General features: G+C 48.7%; 1 protein-coding gene across 3 annotated transcripts in view; it reads right to left on the bottom strand.

Annotated features, from left to right (window-relative positions):
- Positions 1-204: 204 nt before the first annotated feature.
- The window catches only part of LOC143827472 (protein eva-1 homolog C-like), a 161926-nt gene continuing 138337 nt past the window's right edge, over positions 205-23793 (bottom strand). For 2 of the 3 annotated variants that reach the window (XM_077317044.1, XM_077317062.1), the window contains 4 exons: positions 19065-19229; positions 13243-13407; positions 11423-11530; positions 205-1656 (listed from right to left, as the gene is read on the bottom strand). In XM_077317044.1, coding sequence (XP_077173159.1) covers positions 1289-1656; positions 11423-11530; positions 13243-13407; positions 19065-19229 — 806 coding nt within the window. In that variant the 3' untranslated portion in view covers positions 205-1288. The remainder of the gene's footprint in view (positions 1657-11422; positions 11531-13242; positions 13408-19064; positions 19230-23793) is intronic. The other variant, XM_077317054.1, reaches the window with a different exon arrangement.

Here is a 23793-nt window from a genome sequence, read left to right as displayed (position 1 = left end):
AACTGCGGCCCTCCAGATGTCCATGGACTACAATTCCCATGAGCCCATGCCAGCATTCGCTGGCATGGGCTCATGGGAATTGTAGTACATGGACATCTGGAGGGCCGCAATTTGACTACCCCCGAATAAAGCAATGTGCATCACCACCTGTAAGGAATCTGTATCTGAACACCAGACATCAATAAGGCATCTCGTTGTGCAGCATTTTCAAATATAGATATATATATATTTCTTTAAACAAACAAACACAAATCTTTCAACCTCTTTGAGGCTGTTACGAGTTCATCCATCACTGGCTTGGCTCCTACGACACCATCTAGTACCTGTTGGGAGAAGAACAGGCAGAAGGGGGGCAGGAGGGGGCGCCGGTTCTCTCGGGTCACGGGGGGGGGGAAAGTATTTTATCCCTGAGGTGTCGGTTAAAAAGAATAGGCTGCCACTGAACAGAAAAGTTTAAAAAACCACAGTCTTAAATAACAAGGGATAAACTGCTGAACATCCAAGCACCAAGATGATTTCAGAGAAAGGGAATACTCTGTCCTGAATTCGCCTTTCCCCTTCTCCGTTGCAATAAGGGTAATTCCATGAATTTCTGGTGTTACGGGGTAGTCATTTTCCTTGCATTTCAGCTGAGGGTCCTTTGTCACCAAAATGGGGTTGGATCCTAAGGTGCATGAATGGACTTCTGTCCCAGGGAATGAAGCTCTCGTGCCTTTTCCGACGCATACCACCTGTGATGTCTCCCCAGAAACCTCTCCTGATCCTCGGGGAGGCTTACAAATACAAAGGAATGCTACTGGGGGGGACAGTGAATCTACAGAACCTGGAGGAACCCCTCCCCCTTCCATGAATAGACAAAAGTGCCTTCTTCTTGCATAGGACATCCTCGGGATACAACCCATGAATCGTGGAATCTTCGTGACCACATCCCTCGTTACAACGCTCAACAAAGCAAAAACCAACCAGCCAAGAAAGAACCCAGATCTTCCGAAACGCAAAGTGATAATCTCAAGTGTCTTGTCGCACTCCGGAATGTCACCCACTGGCCTTCCTTTCTCCCGTCACCAGAGAGTTTTGGTTTTTATTTCTGTGAGGCGAATGCTTCTCACCGATTAACCTGGCTTGAGTCGCCGATGCGAGGGAATGACGGGAAGCATTATTGCTCGTTGCTGATGATCCTTCCGTGAGCTCTTTGGCAAGGAAGAGGTTACAGAGCGAGGCTCCTCTCTGCCTCGTAGGCTTAGAAGGTATCGCCTACATAGTACCAAATGGTCAACTAGGCCTGTTGCTAGTAGTAGCGATTCAGGCTTCTGGTCCCCGGGATGTCCGGTTGCCCATTCATCCATATCTCCCGGATGATGCGCTCCCGTTCCTCCAGCCGCTGGGCCCTCTCCAGCTCCTCGGCAGAGGTGAAGACGTTCATGTTCAAAGTCCTTTCGAACCTGCGATGCCGGCGGGCCGACAGGTCCGAGGTGGTGTCCGAGTCGTCATCGCTCTCGCTGCTGTCGCTCTCGCTCTCCCGCGGCGGCTTCTTTGACCGTCGCGAGCGCTTGCAGTCCGCGCGGCAGGAGACTTGGATCACCAAGGCCAGCAGGGTCAGGAGAAGGCCGATGCACACGCCGGAGACAAAATACAGAGCGGCGCGCTCCGGGTTTTCTGCAAGGAGAAAGAGAAAAACAACACAGCTGCTTACGGAGTAAAACATTTTTTTTATCCCGTCTTTCTCGTCATAAATGATAGAGATCATTTCTTTATTTTATATATTTATATTTGTAGACCACCACTCTCGGACCAGCTGGCATGCGGTGGTTTACATAAAAGCATAAAACGGGATAAAACTCCAGGATAGCAAGATACAACTGGCCAGTTGTATCTCCTAGCTGCTGGCTCCCAAGCCCCTTCACGGGAAATCTTGAAGATGCCTACTACTGCAGGAGACCTTTGGTCCCTCAAGGTCAGTTTTCAGCATCACTTATTGCCAGGTTCTCCCAAATAGGGGAGAGTGCTTCAGCGGTGATGGCACCGCCCCCTCCTCTCTGTACCTCAGCGCCGGCCACCTTGATCTTCGGTGATCACAGAGGCGGAAGGAGCTTCAAAGCAGCTTACAGTCACCTTTCCTCTCCCTACAACAGACACCCTGTGAGAGAGGCTAAGAGAGCCCTGTTATCACTGAAGAAGAAGAGTTGGTTCTTATATGGCACTTTTCTCTACCCGAAGGAGTCTCAAAGCAGCTTACAGTCACCTTCCCTTTCCTCTCCCCACAACAGACACCCTGCGAGGGAGGTGAGGCTGAGAGAGCCCTGAAATTACTGCTCAGTCAGACCACTTTATCAGTGCCATGGTGAGCCCAAGGTCACCCAGCTGGCATATGGGGGAGTGAGGAATTGTACCTGTCTCGCCAGATTAGAAGTCCACACTCCTAACCACTACACCAAGCTGTTAGAGGCCTATTCTGCACACAACAGATAATGCACTTTAAATGCACTTTAGAAGTAAATTTCCTTGTTCTACACAGGAAAAACCAGCTGCCAAAGCACACTGAAAGTGCATTATCTTATGTGTGTAGAATGGGTCCGGAACTGCCTGATCTCCTGAGAGCCCAGAAGCTAAGCAGGAGAAGCCCTTGTTAAAATTTGATGGGAAAGCACTTAAGAAGGCCAGGGTTACCACACAGGGGCAGGCAGTTGCAACCCATCCCTGATTCTCCCTTGTCTCAGGCTGCACCTTTCCTCCACCACCAACTCCTTTCTAAGGTTCGTAAACGGGCACGTTTGGAGTGGATGTTGATCGTCCAGGATGTGCATTTGCAATTTGTAATAAAACAATTGCAAGGAATCCATTCACAACTGAGAGGGCCACCAAACAAAACCCCATGGATGTCATCGGGGAGAAAATAAATCTGGGGAATTCACGCTCCATTACCCATCGTCCCTTGACTGCTGGTTTATTTATAGCTCAGCAGAGGAATGCTTTGCCCCAGCGGGGATCTGTGACGAAACCTGCCTTGACGCTCTGCGGCCGAGTTTGTGGGAAGTCAAACGGTTGTGTCGCCACTCGGTCAGAACCCCCCATTTGGTTTTTCAACCTTGCTGCCAAAGGGCAGGGCCACAGGAAAAGGACGAAGCTGTTGGGCTCCTACAGACTCATTGGTGGCCTTCGCTTGGTCTGTGTCCATGCTCAGAGCGCTGCACATCCCAGCACCCCAATAATTACTCCTTCCCCCAACTAGGATTGCCAGCTCTGGGTTGGGAACTGCCTGGAGGCTTTGGGGGTGGGCAGAGTTTAGGGTGGGGAGGGACCTCAGTATGGGATAACGCTATAGAGTTCACCCTCCAAAGCAGCCATCTCTTCTAGGGGCTGCCACGGAGTTTGGGCCCAATAGCTTTCTCCGCAGCCTGGTGGTCAGTTGTTATCCTGGCTCAGCTTGGGGCTGTTTTGCTCCTTTGCAACTGGGGAGGCCAGTCCCCAAAATGGACCTGGGGATGCCCTGGAATTACAACTCCTCTCTGGACCAGAGAGCTCACTTCCCCTGGATAAGATAGGGGCTTTGAATGGTGGCTTCTTGGGGGGGGGGGGCTTCATCTTTGCATCTGCTTTCAGTGCCCATTTTGGAACCACTGCCTTCATCAGGGGTCTGGAGGGGAGACACTTGGCTTGGAATCTCCTCTGAGACTTTTGCAAGGGGGCCCAGACTCCACGGCAGCCATTTTGTGAAGCCAGCCATTAAATAACAATAGTGAAAGCCCTGCAAGTCACTCACAACCGGCTTATGGGAACTGTTCAAGGGGTTTTCACAGTGAAAGAAGACCTGAGGCAGACAATCCCACGTGTGATTCATTATACTGCTCGGAGCAGGGGTGGTCAAACTGCGGCCTTCCAGATGTCCATGGACTACAATTCCCATGAGCCCCTGCCAGCGTTAGCTGGCAGGGGCTCATGGGAATTGTAGTCCATGGACATCTGGAGGGCCGCAGTTTGACTACCCCTGGCTTGGAGCATTTCCAAAAGCACACTCATGCAAACAGCATGGCCAAGGCACCGAACATGCAGCCTCCTGAACATTCGTCTCCAGCTTGCAAGCATGCCAGAGCTCCCGCCAGGCTAGGCCATCCCTCCCTCCCTGTGTCCCAATGAAAATGAAGGCGGCCTGACGAACGGGGCGCAATGGAGACCTTCCTGACACCACAAAGGCCCGATCGGAGGAACAGGCGGTGGAGAGGAGCAATCCCCGCCACAGGATATGAGTTCATGCAAGTCTTCCCAAACACAGCAACCCGTTCCAGAACCGAGAACACCAAGCCTTCTATATCATGCAAGCCTTGCACAAATAAACACGGCTCTTTTTAAAAAGTGACTCGAGCGACCTTAATTTATGGGGCAGCTACAGCCTCGGGTTACAGAGGAGGAGTTGGCTTCCGTGCGGAACACAAAGGGTCTTCTATACCTCCAGGCCTGCTATGGAAAGGACGAGCTCTTCAGATGCAGGCAGCGAACAATGAGGAGAGTAGCTTTACGTTGGGTTGCAGAAATGTATGCAGGCAGCCTCCGCCCACTGGCCCACTTCTGACAGTGGTTGAATGGACTGGATGGGATAGGATTGCCAACCGCCAGGTGAGAATAGAATCAGAGAATCATAGAGTTGGAAGGGACTGCCAGAGTCATCTAGTCCAGGGGTAGTCAAACTGTGGCCCTCCAGATGTCCATGGACTACAATTCTCATGAGCCCCTCCCAGCATGGGTGGGTGGGTGGATGGATGGATGGGTGGCTGGGTGGCTGGGTGGATGGAATGGCTCTGGAGATCTGGTACCTACTATGAATATCCTTTTTACTATTACTTCTAGCTAGCAAACAATAAACAGAAGTGCCAACAAAATACAACCAACATTTGACAACTCCTCTGGGGGCTGTTAAGGCTTAGGATGAGCAAAGGTGGTTTTGCTATGATCTTCCTCCGCATAGCAACTCTGGTCTAGGGATAGGCACAAACCAGCAAATTCCCAAATCTGGCCACCAAACTTATCCAAACTCAAAGCCCTGAAATGAATCCACCAGTTCGGGTCAGTCCGTTTTGCTTCTCCCTGCTTAGAAGCAAAATGTCTGCCGGCCATTTAAATCAAACAGTTTGACGGTTTCAATTGCTAAGCACCAAAAATGCAAAATGAGGTACACAGTGTATCTAGGTTGTACGAAAGAGAACCCACTGTGGGACAAGAACTAAATAAGAATTTACACAGTATAGAAAAGGTTATCCCATAATCATTAAGATATTAATGTTATCTAGAGGCCTCCAGGCACTTGTGCGATAAATAGTTTTCGGCTGAATGATCTTCACTTTAATTTTTGCATGTATCCTATTAACATTTGGCACCTGCGTCAACATAGTTGATGCTATTCTGTATTTATTGTATTTTATTGTACACAGAGTGCAGGAGGGAGAGAGCTCAAAGGAGAGCAGCTTGGGTTCTACAAAATAAAGGACAAGCAGAACAGGAAGGGGGACCAAAACAGTGACATGCTTTTTGTCAGAGATGTTCTTTTGTTGCCTCACAGAGGTATCCTACAAGAAGGGTAAAGGTAAAGGTAAAGGTATCCCCTGTGCAAGCACCGAGTCATGTCTGACCCTTGGGGTGACGCCCTCCAGCGTTTTCTTGGCAGACTCAATACAGGGTCGTTTGCCAGTGCCTTCTCCAGTCATTACCGTTTAACCCCCAGCAAGCTGGGTGCTCATTTTACCGACCTTGGAAGGATGGAAGGCTGAGTCAACCTTGAGCCGGCTGCTGGGATTGAACTCCCAGCCTCATGGGCAGAGCTTTCAGACTGCATGTCTGCTGCCTTACCACTCTGCGCCACAAGAGGCTCTACAAGAAGGGTTATCAATTCCAAATTAGGAAATTCCTAGAGATTTGGGGAGAGTATAGTTTGAGGAAGGGAGGGATATCAGCAGGGACATAGAGGCCTCAACAAACACCCCAACAGACGCAGCACCCCAAGGAATTTCCCAACCACGATTTGCCTGCACAGCGAGAGGTCCAGAGTTATCCCGTTCCCAAAGACCTGCCTCTGGGCCAAGGTGGTTTTCCCACTCTGTTATACTAAAAATGATAACTCCCAACAGAGACTGGCTCTTTGAAAGTGATGCCCAGACTCAGTCAGCATCATGGTTCAAGCAGTTTCAATATGACCAATGGATAAGAGGATCTACAATGGTCATTCCGATTGGCCCCTTGGCCCTGGGCTGACATCGGAGGGGCCAATCGTGCCTCCTGACCTGCCCACTCCCCCCCCCCCACTCACCGGGGACCGTTGGCTGCGTTCAGTCCCTGCGGCGCTCCCAGAAGGACAGTCGCCGCTGAGCTTGCTCCTGTCCCCGGACTCTGCCTCAACAGTAGGGCCCACAGGCCCCAGGGACCCGGCAAGAACACCCACCACCTCTTCAAGGCTTCGAAGGCCTGGAGATGAGGGGGGGTGGCAAGCTTCCCCATGGCCCGGCAAGCACATCCACCGCCTCTTTGTGGCGGTGGATCCGCTTGCTGGGCCACGGGGAAGGCCTGGAGCCCGGGGGGGGCCTTCCTTCATCCCATCCCTTTCTTTCTCCACTTCTTCCTCCCTTCCCTTAATCTACTTTCTCCTTTTTCTTTCTTTCTTCCCTTCTTACTTCCTTCCATCCACCTATCCCTTTCCTTCCTCTGTTTTCTTTCTTCCATCCATCCCTTCCTTCCTTCCTTTCTCTCCTTTCTTTCTCTTTCTCTCTCTCTCTCTCCCTCTCTCTCTCTCTCCTTCCCTCCCTCCCCCTCTCTCTCCCTCCCTCCCTCCCTCCCTCCCTTCCTTCCTTCCTTCCTTCCTTCCTTCCTTCCTTTCTCTTTCTCTCCCTTCCTTCCTCTCTCCTTTCTTTCTCTTTCTCTCTCTCTCCCTCCCTCCCTCCCCCCTCTCTCTCTCCCTTCCTTCCTTCCTTCCTCTCTCCTTTCTTTCTCTTTCTCTTTCTCTCTCTCTCCCCCTCTCTCCCTCCCTCCCTCTCTCTCTCTCTCTCCCTTCTTTCCTTCCTTCCTTCCTTCCTTCCTTCCTCTCTCTTTTCTTTCTCTTTCTCTCTCTCTCTCTCCCTCCCTCCCCCCCTCTCTCCCTTCCTTCCTTCCTTCCTTCCTTCCTTCCTCTCTCCTTTCTTTCTCTTTCTCTCTCTCTCCCCCTCTCTCTCTCCCTCCCTCCCTCTCTCTCTCTCTCTCTCCCTTCCTTCCTTCCTTCCTCTCTCCTTTCTTTCTCTTTCTCTCTCTCTCTCCCCCTTTCTCTCTTACTCCCTCCCTCCCTCCCTTCCTTCCTTCCCTCCAGTCTTCTGGACACTGCACCTTTCTCCTCCCTCCCTCCCTCCCTTCAAACCCAAGACTTCAAAGCATTACCCTCCACCATCACGCCATGCTAGCGCCTGTTGTATTTCCTGCTTCCACGGACTTAAGCTACTAGTTACATATAAAGCCTCCTTATTCGCTTTGCCTGCAAGCAAAATAAGGGCCATCGCTGCCATCGTTAAGGCAGGCTCTTAACACTCCCTATTTTTGCGTGCTGTTTCATAGTTCTGTGGTTTTCAGCGTTATGTTTTTCAACAGCTTTATTCTATTGTCTATATAAAACCTGTCTCTTATATTTTGTGAGGGCCTATGGCTACATACAAATGAATTCTACTACTACTCCACGTGTGACTGCCTCTCACCGTGGCCATGTGGGTTCACAGAGCCCTCTGGAGAATACCAGTCTGAGGCTCTCGGCGTGGAGGTTTCCGGGCTGAATGTCATTAACCCAGCTCAGCAAGCGGCCTGCTCATTCTGAGAACCAGCAGTCTTCTCAGAAATCACTGGGAAGTCCCATTTACCAGAGCAGGATGAAATTGGGAAAGGATTGGGGGGAGGGGGGGGCTGATCTCTTCAAACTAGGCCCCACAATGTATTTTTGCACTGATTCACACCCAGCTTTTCTTCCCAGCTTAGAAAACTGTTTTCCTCTTCTCCTTTCTATCACAACACCCTTGTTAGGCGAGTCGAGCATAGTTGGTTCTTATATGCTGCTTTTTTCTACCCGAAGGAGTCTCAAAGCGGCTTACAGTCACCTTCCCTTTCCTCTCCCCACAACAGACACCCTGTGAGGTGGGTGAGGCTGAGAGAGCCCTGAGATTACTGTTTGACAAACCCGAGAGAGGGACCAAAAGCCAGTTTGTTACAATACTGGTATTCTGAAGAAAGGGGGAAAGCAACGGTTTGCGTGGCAGTTGGGGTGACAAACCTCATGAAGCACAAAATGGCGCCTGTTGCCACCCACCCACACTCTGAGGTGGAGGAGGAAGAGGAGGGTGGTAGTCTAGAAAAGAGGAGTAAATGAAAGTCAAGGGGAGAGGAAGGGGAAACTAGAAGCAAGTGGCAGTAGGGGAGGGAGAGATGGGAAATCAATATAGGGTTCCCAACTCCAGATTGGAAATTCCTGGAGATTTGGAGGGAAGCTCAGGGAAGTATAGTGCCATAGGGTTCACCCTCCTAAGCCAGGGTCCACAAGCTTATTAAATTTACAGGCACCTTTGGAATTCTAACAGAGGACAGTAGGCAAAGTGACAAAATGGCTGCTGCAGGAGGTGCATCCAACTGCAAAACAGCTGCCACTGGAGATTCATCCAATCACAAAATGGCTGCCACAGGAAGACCACAAAATGTCAAAGGGTGAGGGTATACATAATTCTAGCAGCAACGATTTGACATTTCAGGCACAGGCTTTCTCAGACAGGATTTTGTGAAACCCTGGGGTTCTTGATGGCCCTGGAAGGATTTCCTGAATGGGTCAGAGTTAATTCATTTTTAATATATTTATAAAAATTAGTTATAAATTTATCGGGTGATATGGCCATATATGGTCATGTCAACCACTTCCCATGGGCTAGTTATGGGCCTGGAGGGGATGGAAACAGGAGGGACCCTGGGTGGGCATGTCCACAGTTCTGCTTCCCCATCATACACTGTTCAATTGCGCCACTTCTGGGTTTTCTCAAAGCCTGAAGAATGTTTCAGGGGTTTCTCAAAGATTAAAAACGTTTAGAAAAGCTATTCTAGATCAACCCCCAACACAATATAAAATAAATAAGTTCATAAAGTCAGCATTTCTGTCAGGCGACTATCTAGCCTAAGGTGGCCAGATTTTAACATTGGTAAAGCGGGACACCATTGACTGGGGAGGGTTCTTGATTAAGAATTTGGTCTATATGGAGCAACAAAAATTTTCATAGAACGCACAGAACGCAACATAGTATTGTAATATATATAGTATTGTAATATATTTTTACTTGCAACATAAGTAGAATATGCCAGGTGCCCCCAGATATCCCTCCAAATGTGGGACAATTAGGTCACCTTAATCTAGCCCCTGCTTAAAAGATTCCAAAGATGGAGAACCCACCACCTCCCAAGGAAGCCTGTTCCACTGAGGAACTTCTCTTTCAAAAACATCTTCCAGATGTTTAGCTGAAAATTCTTTTGAATTAATTTCAACCCATGGGTTCTGGTCTGACCCTTGGGGCAACAGAAAACAATTCTGCTCCATCTTCTAAAATATGACAGCCCCTCAAGTATTTGAAGATGGTGATCATATCATCTCTTAGTCACCTTCTCTCCAGGCTAAAGAGACCAAGCTCCCTCAACCTTTCCTCACCATCTCCATAGCCCTCCTCAGGACACGCTCCAGTTTCTCTATATCTTTCTTCAGTTGTGGTGCCCAAAACTGAACACAGTACTCCAAGTGAGGTCTAACCAGAGTGGAGTATCATGGTAACATGATCTCGTGTGATCTGGACACTATACTTATTTTAATACAACCCAAAATCCCATTTGCCTTTTTAGCTACCGAGTCACACTGCTGACTCATGTTCAGTGTACGGTACTATTATGAACCACCAGTTCTGGGCTGAGAGTAGTGGTATATAAACAAACAAATAAATAAGACCCCCAGATCCTTTTCACACATACTACTGCCAAGACACATCTCACCCATCCTATAGTGATGCATTTGATTTTTCCTATATAAACGCAGAACATTTTTCACTATTAAAATTCATTTTATTCATTTTAGCCCAGTTTTCCAGCTGGTCAAGATCACCCTATATCCTGATTCTGTCTTCTGGTTTGATCGCTACCCCTCCCAGTTTAGTATCTTCTGCAAATTTATCTGCAAGTTCTTTTAGTACCCTTGGTTGCAATTTATCTGGCCCAGAAGATTTGGTTTCATTTAAGGAGACTAAGTGTTTATGAACTAACCCTACAGTGATCCCAGGCTACAACTCACATCCCTCATCACATGAAATGATTTTGCCATATTGAGTATGATTCCCGTTGCAAAAGAAGACTGAGGAGAAGTAGGAACTGAGCATTTCAGCGCTCTCCTCATCTCCTGTTACGGAGTCACTTTCTGGTCCCTATAATGGTCCTACTTTGTCCCTATTCTTTTCTTACTTTTAATATAACCAAAGAACCCTTTCTTGTTCTTTTTAGCATTTCTTGCTAGCTTAAGCTCCTACTGAGCGTTAGCTTTTCTAACACTCTCCCTACAAGTATTGGTTATATTCCCCATCCCCGCCCCAAATCCCGCCCACTCCTGGCTCCACCCCCAAAGCCTCCAGGTATTTCCCAAAACTTCACATCTCATTCCCAACAAATATAAACAGAATTATTAGACCAGTAGTTTCCCCGTTGAGAGAGACTTTCCAAAAAAGAAAAAGAACTGAAATCCACCTTGCAAGACAGGCAACGAAAGATAAAAGCCGTGGCCTAAGGAAATGTTTTTTTTTCTGTTTTTTTCCCCAAAACCAAGACATCCACATGAGATTGAAACAAGCAGTGCCAGCAGTGAGGTTAATTTTCACACGTCAACTGAAGAGCAGCCAAGGCAGAGGCCAGGCACAGGTGCCCGTCCTTTCGCAAATTAGAGGGCGGGGAATTGCCCTCCCCAGTCAGGGAGCCTTTGATCTTTGGAATCAAAAGGGATGATTAACCCCTGTCACACTCACCCTGGCCTAAACATCCGAGGATGAGAACCAAAACCTATGAGGAGGCTGAGATGAGTCTGATATAAGCTTCAGAGAGTAGGGATGCCAACCCCTAGTTGGGGTGAGGAATCCTCTGCCCTCCACCATCACCTCTGTTGCCCCTGGCTGTGCTGACGTAAGGATGCCAGTGCCCAGGCGGGATGTGAGGATCCCCTGGAATTAGAGCTCATCTCCAGGAAACAGAGATCAGTTCCCTTCCACTGAGGTCCTTACCCCCCTACTCCAAACTCCACATCCAAAGTCTCCAGGTATTTATCCAGAGCTAGCAGCTCTAGCACTGAGTGGCAGCACAAGAAAAGACAATTGCACTGTGCAAGCTGCAGGTAACATGACATCAAGTTTAAAAAAAAAATCACCAGAAATGACATGGGGTAACTCTAGGAACTCCGGGGAATGGTAGAGGACAGGAAGGCCTGGAGGATCATTGTCCATGGGGTCGCGATGGGTCGGATATGACTTCGCACCTAAGAACAATAACAACAACTCTAAGAATCACAAGAACTGCTATTGTTTTGCCATAGCTTGCCACAGGTTAAATGGATAGAATGTCATAGAATAAGGTGACCAGAATTAAGGGACTGTAAGGTGAGGCACGGCGGCGTGGCGGCAGCAGCATGGCGGCAGCACGGCGGTGCCCTCCCTCCCTCCAACTGGGCTCACCATTGCCTCCCGCGCGGCTCTCCCGCGAGCCCATTTTGTGCGCCCGTGCAGCGTCGGTGCAGGTCAGGTGAGGCCTCTGCCTGGCACGCCTGCGCAGGCCAGCCATAGGGCCAGCTAGGGCAGAGCGCCATTGTGGCCATCCTGCTCTGGCTGGTGGGACTTTAAAGGACCCGGATGGGACACAGGATGAGCACCTGGAAAGCGTGAGTGTCCCGCAGGAGTCGGGATGGATGGTCAGCTTATCATAGAACCCACTTTCAAAAGATGACGTTTCTCCAGCTTTCTCTCTATGGTTTTACCATAGAGATTTCTAGAGCTATCTGTGTCACTTCCAGATCTTAACAGAAGTCATGTGACGACACAGCCAGCATTCTGGCCCACAGCCGGCCTTCGTACCGATTCCCAGGCATTGCCTGGCAACTCTACTGCAGACTAGGGTGGAGTGCTTCAGCTCAGTTCGGCCGCCTTGGCAATCCCCGAAGCCTGAGGCGGCAAGCACCACCTTGGGCTTCAGTGATCCCTGAGGCGGATGAACCAAGCTGAAGCACTCAACCCTACTATAGACATTGCTCCATGCGTAGAGTGGACAATGCCTCAGTGCCTATTTAGGGATATTCCTGGAGATTTGAAGGTGGACCATGAGAGGATGATGTATGGGGAAGAGAGAGACCTAAGCAGCCATTTTCTACAGGGGAACTGATCACTCTCCTGATTCCTTGTTTATGTGCCTTTAGTCTACACTTGCCACTTGCCTGGTGCATATATGTAGCGCAACCATGTATAGTCAGCATCATGTTTGAAGAAACTATCACAAGACCCTAGGCCATAAAATTAGCTGGGTTCATGGGCAGACTTCAGAAACACACAGAGACACTAAGTAGTAAGTCTCAGCAGGAAAAAAACAGAATGCCAAACTGATTCCCACCCCCTTTTTTTTTCATAGATGGTTTTAAAATTGGAAACAGCTGCAGGAGACCAATAGCAGGGGGAAGGAGGGAGAGCTGTGCAAAACACAGTGAAATCATACCAAGTGACTCATACGAACTCAGGCACATTTGAACATCTCCCCAAAACCAATCTGCTTCAAGCTAGCCAGAGCACTTCTACATAGACCACATCTGCCGGCATACAGAGTGGGGTGGGGATTAGGGGATGCCAACCTCCCTCTCTTACAAACTGATAGGGACTTAAGCGGGCCAGATTCTTCTCCCTCTCCGATCCTCTCACTCCATTAACAAGTGGCCCACATGCCTTCGTGGGGGATTTTTTGGGTTGTGGAGCCCCAGCAGAAAAAGGTCCCGCTTCATTAAAAAATTTACAGACCAATATATTTCCTGCATCCTTCAGGAAACCCCCAAGTTTGGGCAAAATGCCTAAATTGCTGCTCCTTTGGAAGGAGGCTCGAAACCCAGGAACAAATGAATGTCAAATGTTATGATGGACAGGAATTGAAACAGGCATGTCACCTTCAGGCAATCCGCCATCAACCGGACAGAGCAAGTGAGGAAAGTTCTACCTGTGATGAAGGAAGATGCCGCCAAGATGTTGCTAAGCAGCTCCATCTCCCTGCTGGTACCCGCAGGCTCCATCGTGCCGTCCACCGCCGTCCTCTCATCTGCTGGGAGCCACAAGGGCCAGGTGTCTAACGGGTAAAAGGTAGCCGATCTCCCTTTCTTCTTTTCTGTTCGGAACACAAAGCAGACACTTCTGATTCCAGAGCTCCACCACCCCGGCTGAGCCGCCCTCCGAAAGCCCAGACCGGAGAGCCGTCGTCCTCAGCCGGAGACGACGCTGGCATCTGAAAATTCCCCGCTTGACTTGAGCTGCCTACTTGAGAGAGCCCTCCAGGCGACTCCTGCCCTTGCTCGCAAAGCAAGGTCTGCCTCTCTCCGCCGCTTTCAAGCCACCGGTTAGACACACCCAGACACATCGACGGCAAATGTATAATCAGAGGCCTTTGTTCCTTGCCAGTCAAAGGCGGCTTTATGGGAACCGGGTCCCGGCAAACTTGTCCCAACTAACTCAGTGCAGCAGCAGCTCCCCTCCCCCCCCCCCCAAAAAAAAGAAAGCACAGGCAGCTCAGCCTGCATCTGACTGTAATCCTATAGCTTCTGCTAGTCTACACCTGGCAAACAATCCTTTCCCCCTGCCTGCTCCCGGCCTTTCGTAAGGAGCGGGTAGGCCTGGAAGTTCCCTTTATGACTTCCTAATGCAGCTTTCAGCGGGAGAGAAAGGCGCTGTTAATGACCGGGTTGTATTTGTCCAAATGCCGTGGCCGCCTGAAAGAGACCCTTTCAAGACCTTATCAGATCGGCTGGCCAAGAGAACGCCTTGTACCTTGGTCTGTTTGCAGACACCTCTGGCAGGCCGGCCACAAAACTGTTTTTAAACGCCATCGAGCAAGGCTGGGTGACTTGCGGATGGGATACCTGCCGGGGAGGGGGGGGGGAGAGAACCTGCAGGCTGAAGAAAGTTTAGTTCATTCATTCATTCATTCATTCATTCATTCATTCATTAGATTTCTGTTCTACCTCCTCAGGGCCGACTCAGGGTAGATTACGACATACTTAACACAAAGTATTAGATACCATCTAAAAACAAAATAAAATTAAAATCTCGGAATAATCTCTTATGTTGCCCAATATGCCCTATCCTGGGGTTGAGGAGGGCATGATGGAAACATTTGGCAGATGCAAACGCAGGCACGCATGGGGCCAGATGGCAGCTCTTGTTGGGCTTTAGCCGTAGGCCTGGCGAGACAGCTCTGCCCTGCAAGCCCTGCGGAACTGTCACATGCCCTGTGGGGCTTGGGTCTCATTCAGCAGAGCGTTCCACCAGGCCGGATCCTGAGCTGAAAAGGCCATGGCTCTGGCTGAGGCCAGTTTGATCTCTTTGCGGCCAGGGATCCTAAGTAGATATTGGTCACTAGACTTTAATGCCCTTGGGGGGTATAATGGAAGTTTCTTGGGCCACATCAGCCTCCCACCACTGAGCTAAGGCCAGTTGTGTTTGGCTCCTATTTAGCAGGCACTGTTAACTTTCAGCAAGTTGTCAAGCTTGGCATGTAAAGTATCCTCTGTGCGGAAAGCGGCCAAGCCATTCAATGCCAGAGGCATAGAAGGCTTTAAGAGGGGGTTGGAGAGATTCATGGGGGATAGGTCCATCAGTGGAATGACTCAGAAGAATATAATGAGTGTCCTGCAGGGGGCATTGGAAGAAAAGAGTATTCAGCATAATTAGATCAGGAACTGCCTGACACGGTTCAAATTATCTCCTTCAGTGCCCTGATTGGCTCAATGGGAGACTTCCTGCTTCCTTTGAGCACACTTCCTCCCGGCTTGCCTCCTGAACAGGATGACTGAACGAACAACGGAACAGTTAGTTAAGTTTCTCTTCTTAATAAAAACTGCTTTATTCGTGAAGCAGCCTGGTGCTTTATCCCTTTGCATATTTAAACTCTGCCAACCATAAGCAGAATAAAATCAGAGTCCAGTAGCACCTTTAAGAGCAACAAAGGTCTGTTCAAGATGTGAGCTTTCGAGTGCAAGCACTCTTTCTCACTTGCACTCGAAAGCTCACACCTTGAATAAATCTTTGCTGGTCTTAAAGGTAACACTGGATTCTGATTATATTGTTCTACTTCAGACCAACATGGCTACTCATCTAACCATAATCAGTAAATAGTAAACCGCTTTGAGACTCCTTCTGGTACAGAAAAGCGGCATAAAAGAACCAACTCGTCTTCATCTTTGATTGAGTTAATCCATCTCAAGTTATCCTGTTTTTCTGTTCTGCTGTGTTTCACTTTGCCTAGCATTATTGTCTTTTCTCATAATGTGACCAAAGTACAATAACCTCAGTTTAGTCATTTTTCACTACTGGGAAGCGTTCAGTCTTGATTTGACCTACAATGCTACCTGGCTTTGTTTTCTAGTTTTTCTGCATGGCTTTGATATATCAGGTCTGGTATTTCTGTGCCCTGGTTCAGATTTTCATATTCCTAGTCCTATGGCATGCCTTACTAGATCACACCTGCTATATGATGACATTTTTTCCCATACCCTGTAATCAGCTTTAAGTCTCAGTGAGAAAAGCAGACAGCTCAAGAAGTCAATAAGTAAAATGGATAAATAGATTTGTGAGGGATCATAGGCTAGTTTCAAAGTCCTTGCCATCACTTTACCACCTTGAGCAGCATTCAGTGACTGAGTTCCTCCAAACCCTTCAGGTTGAGCAGGAGGTTGGACTAGATGGCCTGTGTGGCCCCTTCCAACTCTATGATTCTATGATTCTATGATTCTATGATTCTATGGTTCTATGATTCTACGATTCTACGATTCTACGATTCTACGATTCTACAATTCTATGATTTGAGATGTTAATTTGTCCTGCCTCCTATTTCTTTTAATCCCTTAATACATTCCTGTTTGTCCTTCTGACTTTGTTTCACTACCAGTTCCCATGTGGGGCCTGGGGGTCCCCTGGAATTATAGTTCATTTCCAGATTACAGAGATCAGTTCCCCTGGAGAACATGGCTGCATTGATGGGTGGACTCCATTGTATTAGACTTCAGTGAGGTCCTTCCCTGCCCCAAATCCCATCCAACCCTGGCTTCAACCCCAAAGTCTACAGATATTTCCCAACCCAGAGCCAACAACCCTACTCAACAACAGTCTGAGAGAAGCCACTCCAAGAATACGGAGCTTGTCTGTAGAGTTACCAGCTCTGAGTTGGGATATACCTGGATATTTTGGAGGTGGAGCCTAGAGAAGCCATGGTATAAAGAAGGGAGGGACATCAGTGGGATATAATGCCATACAGCAGGGGTAGTCAACCTGTGGTCCCCCAGATGTCCATGGACTACAATTCCCATGAGCCCCTGCCAGCAAACGCATCATGGGAATTGTAGTCCAGGGACATCTGGAGGACCACAGGTTGACTACCTCTGCCATACAGTGCACCTTCCAAAGCAGGCATTTTCTCCAGGGGTAATTATACCTGTCATTTGGAGACCAAATGAAAATCCAGGAGTTTTCCTGCCACCACTGAGGGTTTTCACCCCTATTTGTCTGGCCTGGGGCTGTTCAGATCCCCTAAAGAAGGAAAGTGGCCAGTGTGGAAGAAAAACAGAGATGATTTCCACACTAGGGATATTGTTTGGATTTGCATTTCTAAAGGGTTGAGTTTTTTGTCTGTTTCCATACTGAAAATCACCTTTTGAATTGCAGATATGAACTGCCCCAGAAATCTGGGTTTTATTTTTTATAGCAGGATCTAGTGGGGTCTATTTTGGGGCTGTTCAGTGCAGAAATGTGTGCATTTTTGTTTGTTTTTTGTTTTTTGTTTTTGTGGCATCCGCCATTTTGAGTGCTTGGGCATTCCCCTTTCGTCGTCTCCCTCCTCCCCCCTTCCTTCCTCCCCTTCCCACGGGAAAGGTTCCCTAGTGCTCCCCTCTGCCATATGCCCTGCATCTAACTCTTTTCCCCTCAGTAGTGCCCCTTCATTCCATGTTCTCCCTCCTCGCCCCAAGGTTATCGTGTTACAATGCTATGGCATTGTAACAAACAAGACTATCTTTTTGTCCCTGGAAGAGTGGAGTAGGCAGGCCCAGACTTCCCACAGCTGCCACAAATGCACTGCCGGGTTCTGAAGGATGGCCTGAACCAGTGGGGAGAAGTAAGAGGACCGCTATGCCTCTCCTCCCTGACACAATCTGAGAGCCACCCCATGCAGCACTGGGAAATATTCCCTGATCATGCACAAGGTGGCTATGGGCTTGGATGGGGAAGACATGTACAGATTTCTCAACACCTCCCCCCCATCCTTCAGAAGTCAGCTGCAGGCTTGCAGCAAATGGGGGAATGCCGAGCTTGCTTCTGCAGTCCCCCAGACACAAGAAAACAGTAATGTGATAACCTTGTTTAAAAACAAAACATTGGGGGGAAGGAGGGGAATCTAGTGCATGGAATCCTGAAAGGGGCAGAATTAAAAGAAAGGTGCAAGTGGACTCCATTTTGCAAAAAAAAAAAAAAAAGGATTTGGAATGGGAAAGGAAGCAAAGCATTATGGGATGCTGCCTCCTTCCGATCCCAATGAGGAAAACATATGGCAAATTAATAAGGGCAGGAAGGCTCGAATACGGCAAGCAGAGTGCCAATTTACATCATCCAGTTTAAGTGTAAAGCAAGGCTAAAATGAAGTGTGTCTCCTAATGCAGACACGGTCAGAGAGAACTTGAGGGGAGAAAAATCAAGGAGTTTCCCTCTATAAATTAACTCTGTTGGTGGCAGCAAACTTTATCATTCCTGGAGTCTGAGGGGATGGTTAATGGAGTCTGAAGGGTGCCAGAGCAGAGGCAGGCCCTTCCTCTCACCATGGCAACCCTTCTGAGAGACTGGGAGCCAGGTTATGCCCTCAGGAGGGGTTGTTACTCAGACTTCCCTCAACCTAATGTGCGGTTTTCTCAGGGCTCAGTTAGGTATCCCATGCAAACAGCCATAACAGCACTCGTTTGCAATGAAATAGCGGGCTTTGGGAGAGGGAGGAGGGGTTGCCAACCTCCAGGTCATGTCTGGAGACCTCCTGGGGTTGCAACTGATTTTCAGGTAACAGAGATTAGTTCACTTGAACTAAAGGGCTGCTCAGGGGAATCTATGGCATCATACTCTGCTAAGGTTCCTCCCTAGCCCCTAGCCCGCCCCTCCTCAGACTTCACCCCCAAAATCCCAACCCGAAGCAGACAACTCTGTGCTTAGTCCTTCCCTTGCCCGCGACTTCTCAGGGACGAATCTTTTTGAAAGGTTCTTTAAAAGACGAAAAGAGTACCCTTCCCGATTATGTTAGGAAATGTCTTCTCTTCTAGGAAACCATGTAATGGAGAGCTGATTAGAAGGGCAACATGGTTAATCAAAGACGATAACTGAGTATTGTGTTTCATTGGCGTTCAGATTTGTCCGCTCTTTTATGGTTTTAATGGACGGGTTTAAAAAAAAACAAACACGTGATTCCCCTCCCTTGAGTCCTTTTGTTGGAGAAAGGCAGCTTTAAAATGTCACAGATAAACCCGAAACGCAATCTGACAGGTCCTCGGAACAGATTATTCCTGAGAAACGATGAGGCTTTTCAAATCCCGGCCCCATGAAAACAAAAGAGCCCTCCCCAATGAGGTAGGCGCATCTCTCCCGTTTGGAATTCTTGACTAATATTGAGAGGCAAGGTGGAGCATGCCCATGGCACAAACTCCTCAATAAAGATGCTGCTGGTTACAGGAAGCCTTAATAGCTCCCCCCCCCCCCCGTCCAGACTGTTTTCACAATTACTGCTATAACCATGGCTACCTGGAAGAACGTGATCCGTGATGGAGGATGAGGCATCTGCAATAAAGGCTCCGTCTCCCCTGATGTTCGGATCGTGGTCCCTTGACAGCAGCGGGAAACGGGGCTGTGGGGGTTCTTGGAAGTTTGTGGGATTCGGCTGAGGTTCGTGCAGCAGTTTCTTGGGTACTGAAAGGAAGAAGGCAGGCATCATTAAGACGGAGGCTAATTCGGGCGGCTCAGACGGCTTCGAATGAGGCTGCGAGCGATCCAACGATCTCCCTCTCCGAGGTCTTTGTGCAGAAACGGGGGTACAAAGGCCAGGTGGCAGGATGTGTCCCCGGGACAATACAATCGCTTGACCAGTATAATTTGGCCAAAGCCTTCGGAGGAGACGGCAGTCAAAGCATCTGGGTGTAACAATGGTTGGCAAGAATACTCTTAAAAACATTCTAATCAGCGATCGCTGATAAAATTTAAAAACATGCAGAAATGGTAAGAGCTGGAAGGTGCAAAAGGCAAGCACGGTACCCATTCGCAACACCCGTAACGGCAGGAGAAATTTCAAGTCCAGTGGCTCCTTTAAGAACAACCCTATTTTGTTCAAAGTGTATACTTTCCTGGACAGGCCTACTTCTTCGCATACAATGGAACAGGATTTCCTCAACCATTGCATATAGACAGAGTTGGTAGAAAGGGCAAGTGAGAGTCAAGATGAAGAAAGCAGGATATTACAGCTTGTGGCGCAGAGTGGTAAGGCAGCCGTCTGAAAGCTTTGCCCATGAGGCTGGGAGTTCGATCCCAGCAGCCGGCTCAAGGTTGACTCAGCCTTCCATCCTTCCGAGGTCGGTAAAATGAGTGCCCAGCTTGCTGGGGGGTAAACGGTAATGACTGGGGAAGGCACTGGCAAACCACCCCATATTGAGTCTGCCATGAAAACGCTAGAGGGCGTCACCCCAAGAGTCAGACATGACTCGGTGCTTGCACAGGGGATACCTTTACCTTTACCTTTTAGCTGCTATGCACAGATCTTAACAACTGCCTTAAACCAATCCAAGCTTTCACAAAACCCTGGGGTTTCCTGACGGCCTTGGAAGTGTTTACTGAATGGGTGGAAATTAATTAATTTTAATATATTTGTAAAATTTCTTAAACCTTTATTGGGTGATATAGTCATGTTGACTCCCCCTCCTCCCCCAAAGTCCAGTGATGGGCCTGGAGGGGGTGAGGACGGACCCCGGGTGGGCATGTCCACAGCTTTGCTTCCCAACCATATTCTACAGCAGGGGGAGTCAAACTGCGGCCCTCCAGATGTCCACGGACTACAATTCCCATGAGCCCCTGCCAGCATTCGCTGGCAGGGGCTCATGGGGATTGTAGTCCGCGGACATCTGGAGGGCCGCAGTTTGACTACCCCTGTTCTACAGGATTGTGCTACTTCTGGGGTTTCTCAAAGCCTGAAGAATGTTTCAGGGGTTTCCTAATGGTAACCAAGTTGAGAAAGGCTGAGCTAGAGGGGGATGCGAAAGACCTCTTCTTGAACCACTGTCCGCCAGAGTAGGCAATGGACTCAGGGTCCGATTCAGTAGAAGGCAGCTTCCTGCGCCCACGCCGTGCTAAACCTGCCAGCACGCAACCGTTTAGCGCAGGGAGCCAAGGATATGGCCCACATCCCCCTGCGGCTTCGTGAACATTTTTTTTTTAATGAGACGCAAAAACAAAACAAGCCCTGCGACTGGAATGAGGCCAGCAGCCTGTATGCTGGAAACCTCAGCGGAGCCAAAAAAACATCCTAGACTCATTAGCTGACCACACACAGCCAAGAGCCAGCTCTCCGTTTGCCCCCCTTTCAAGCAAGAACGGCGGCTGGAGGGAGGGGGGCTGCATAAGCCTTTTGATATCTGAGCTTTTGTCGCTTCTTCCCAGGCAGAGCAGAAGCATGCAGGGAAGAACAAGAGGATGGGGCTCCTCCTTTTCTACAACCACTAGTAAAAGAAGGGACTCGTGGAGCATACAGTGCCCCTGTTTTCCTGAAAACCAAAGTTGCATTGGGCAATTTCTGGGAAAGTGGGCTTGTCACACTGCCTGCTGTTCTCATGACCCGCACACATGCTCACCTCACAAGTGCGTCAGGAGGACCATTAAAGGACTTTGTCCCCTGCTGTGCGTCGGCTCCCTGACTTAAACTGAAAACCCCCATGGATAGGGTTGCCAAATCCAAGTCAGGCCTTGAGAGCTCCCATGATTATAACTGATCTCCAGGCTACAGAGACCAGTTTCCTGCTGGGGTTGCCAACCTCCAGCTGGTAACTGGACATCTCCCAGGATTACAACTGATCTTCTATCTTCAGGCCAAGGAGATCAGCTCAGCTCAAGAAAACTGGTGCTCTGGAAGCTGGCGTCTATGTCATCATACCCTGTTGAAATCCTTCCCCACCCCAAAACCTGCCATTCCCTCTCTCCGTGTCCCAAATTGCCAGGAATCTCCTGACCCAGTACTCATAACCCTACCTGGGTGATGGTCTCAAATTGTGCTCTGTCCTCCATACAAGCACATTCAAGCTGTTTACCCAGGGAAAAGAGGCTAAAATAGAAGAAGAAGAAGAAGAAGAAGAAGAAGAAGAAGAAGAAGAAGAAGAAGAAGAAGAAGAAGAAGAAGAAGAAGAAGAAGAAGAAGAAGAAGAAGAAGAAGAAGAAGTTTTTGTACCACACTTTCACACCCCGAAGGAGTCTCAAAGCAGTTCACAATTACCTCCCCTCCCTCTCCCCACAACAGACACCTTGCAAAGTTGGTGGGACTTAGAGAGATCTAAAAGAACCGTGATTGGCCCCAGGTCCTCCAGCTGGCTGCATGTGGAGGAGGAATGGAGAATCAAACCCGTTTCTCCAGATTAGAGGATGTTGTTCTTAACCATGACACCGTGCTGGTGTAGACCTTTAGCATGTTCAAAGCTCTTCATAGAAATATAAGCTTTATGAGAACCCTGAAAGGACCACCAATATTACTACCCCCATGTTACCAATTGTGGGATCTGGGGAATGCTACTGCCACAAGGGTTCACTTAGGATTGCGATGCTTGATATTCCTATTGGAGCCTTGCTGAAGTGTACACCAAAGTGTTCAGGACTTCCAGGGGCAGTGAAAGAAAGCCAGCACTCACATGGCAGTCAGCCAGACCTTATTGTGAGAAACAGCAGAAACAGCAGAGAAAGGCCATGGAAACACCAGTAAGAGAAAAAAGGTAGCTCTAGGGATCCGCAGAAACTCTAAGAACATTTAAATTGTCATAGAGTTTAGAGAAATTATTTCCCTGCTACTCAGCAAAAATGGAAGTCTCTCTCAAAAGTGGGAGAACCTCTGCCTGCTGTCCACCATTGATTAGCTCTGGCATGTTGACCTACCGGGAGCCAAAGGAGTCTAGGCTGAAGTCAGTGGTAACACAGCAACATCATTTCCAGGACACACTGGAAACGACAACATCACATTATCAGCAGCACAGGAACACACTGATATTTGGATAAAACTCTATGGTCACTCGGTCAATCACCTTTATTGGCTTCAGAAAACTCTATGGTAAAAAAGGAAATCACTTCTACCATGGAATTCTTGCTCAAACTCTAGAGCGCCCCTTCATTGCTGGTGACAAGATTATGTCACTTACAGTGTGCGCCCAAACTGATAAGGTGTCTTGGCCAGCGATACTGACCTAGGCCTTTTGCTGCCATTAAGTCCCCCCACCTGCTGTGACCATCGCATGAAGGGTGGGGGAGTCCCTTCCTCTGGAAACTATCTTGTTAAGGAGATAGCTAAGTTAGGCCCCTAGCCCTTGGCATGTGGTATTCTATAAATCAGGGGTAGTCAACGTGTGGTCCTCCAGATGTTCATGGACTAAAATTCCCATGAGCCCCTGCCAGCATTTTCTGGCAGGGGCTCATGGGAATTGTAGTTCATGAACATCTGGAGGACCACAGATTGACTACCCCTGCTATACATGATGTATTTTTAATTGAAAAAGATTCATACATTTGGTGATACTGAAACAGCCCAGTCTAAGAACCCTCCAACCGTGCGATGAGCCATTCGTCTAGACTGGGCTTGACTCATCGCTGCCTAATGAGACTGCAAGACTGAGAACTTGGTGAAAGTCAAGAGAAGTCTCTCATCTCTGCGGCTGAGGAGTGATCTGGGGACTTTAATTAATCCAGGATGCAAAGTTAAGTTCTGTGTCTAAGTTGCATTTGAAGCTCTGTGGGATGAACTTTGAAGTATGTAAATTAAAAAACTGTGCTGGGAAATGAAGCTTTTCTGGACTGTGCCAGCAGAAGGATTCTGAAGTCTCTTACCATCACTCTGTGGTGTCCCATCAAATGAGAACATCCCATTCTCAGCATTCAGGCTTGGTTGGTGGACAGGTCTAACTACCTGTCCAGTGAGATCAGCCTTTTCCAACCTTTTGAGCATGGAGGAGCCCCTGATATATTTTTCCAGCTTCAGGGAGCCCTGGAACCAGGCCGGAAGTATGGCCAAATCCATTAAGGGAGGACATACGGGAAAGGCCATGGAGCCCCTGGGGAGTTCTCATGGGAATCCCTGATTTAGATCAATTTTTCAGTGTTGCTGCATAGAAGTGTTCAGGTTATCAAGAGGATAAAGATCAAGCCAGGGAGGGGACATGGTTCTTTGGTAATCCTCCTTGGGGCCAGAGTGATACACGTTCCTGACAACATGCGCTTGAGCATCGGACATACAGGA

This window comes from Paroedura picta, chromosome 1 (assembly GCF_049243985.1).
Source record: "Paroedura picta isolate Pp20150507F chromosome 1, Ppicta_v3.0, whole genome shotgun sequence".
NCBI lineage: Eukaryota > Metazoa > Chordata > Lepidosauria > Squamata > Gekkonidae > Paroedura > Paroedura picta.
The sequence above is the reverse complement of the archived record's forward strand: the minus strand, read 5'-3'. Positions and strand labels throughout refer to the sequence as shown.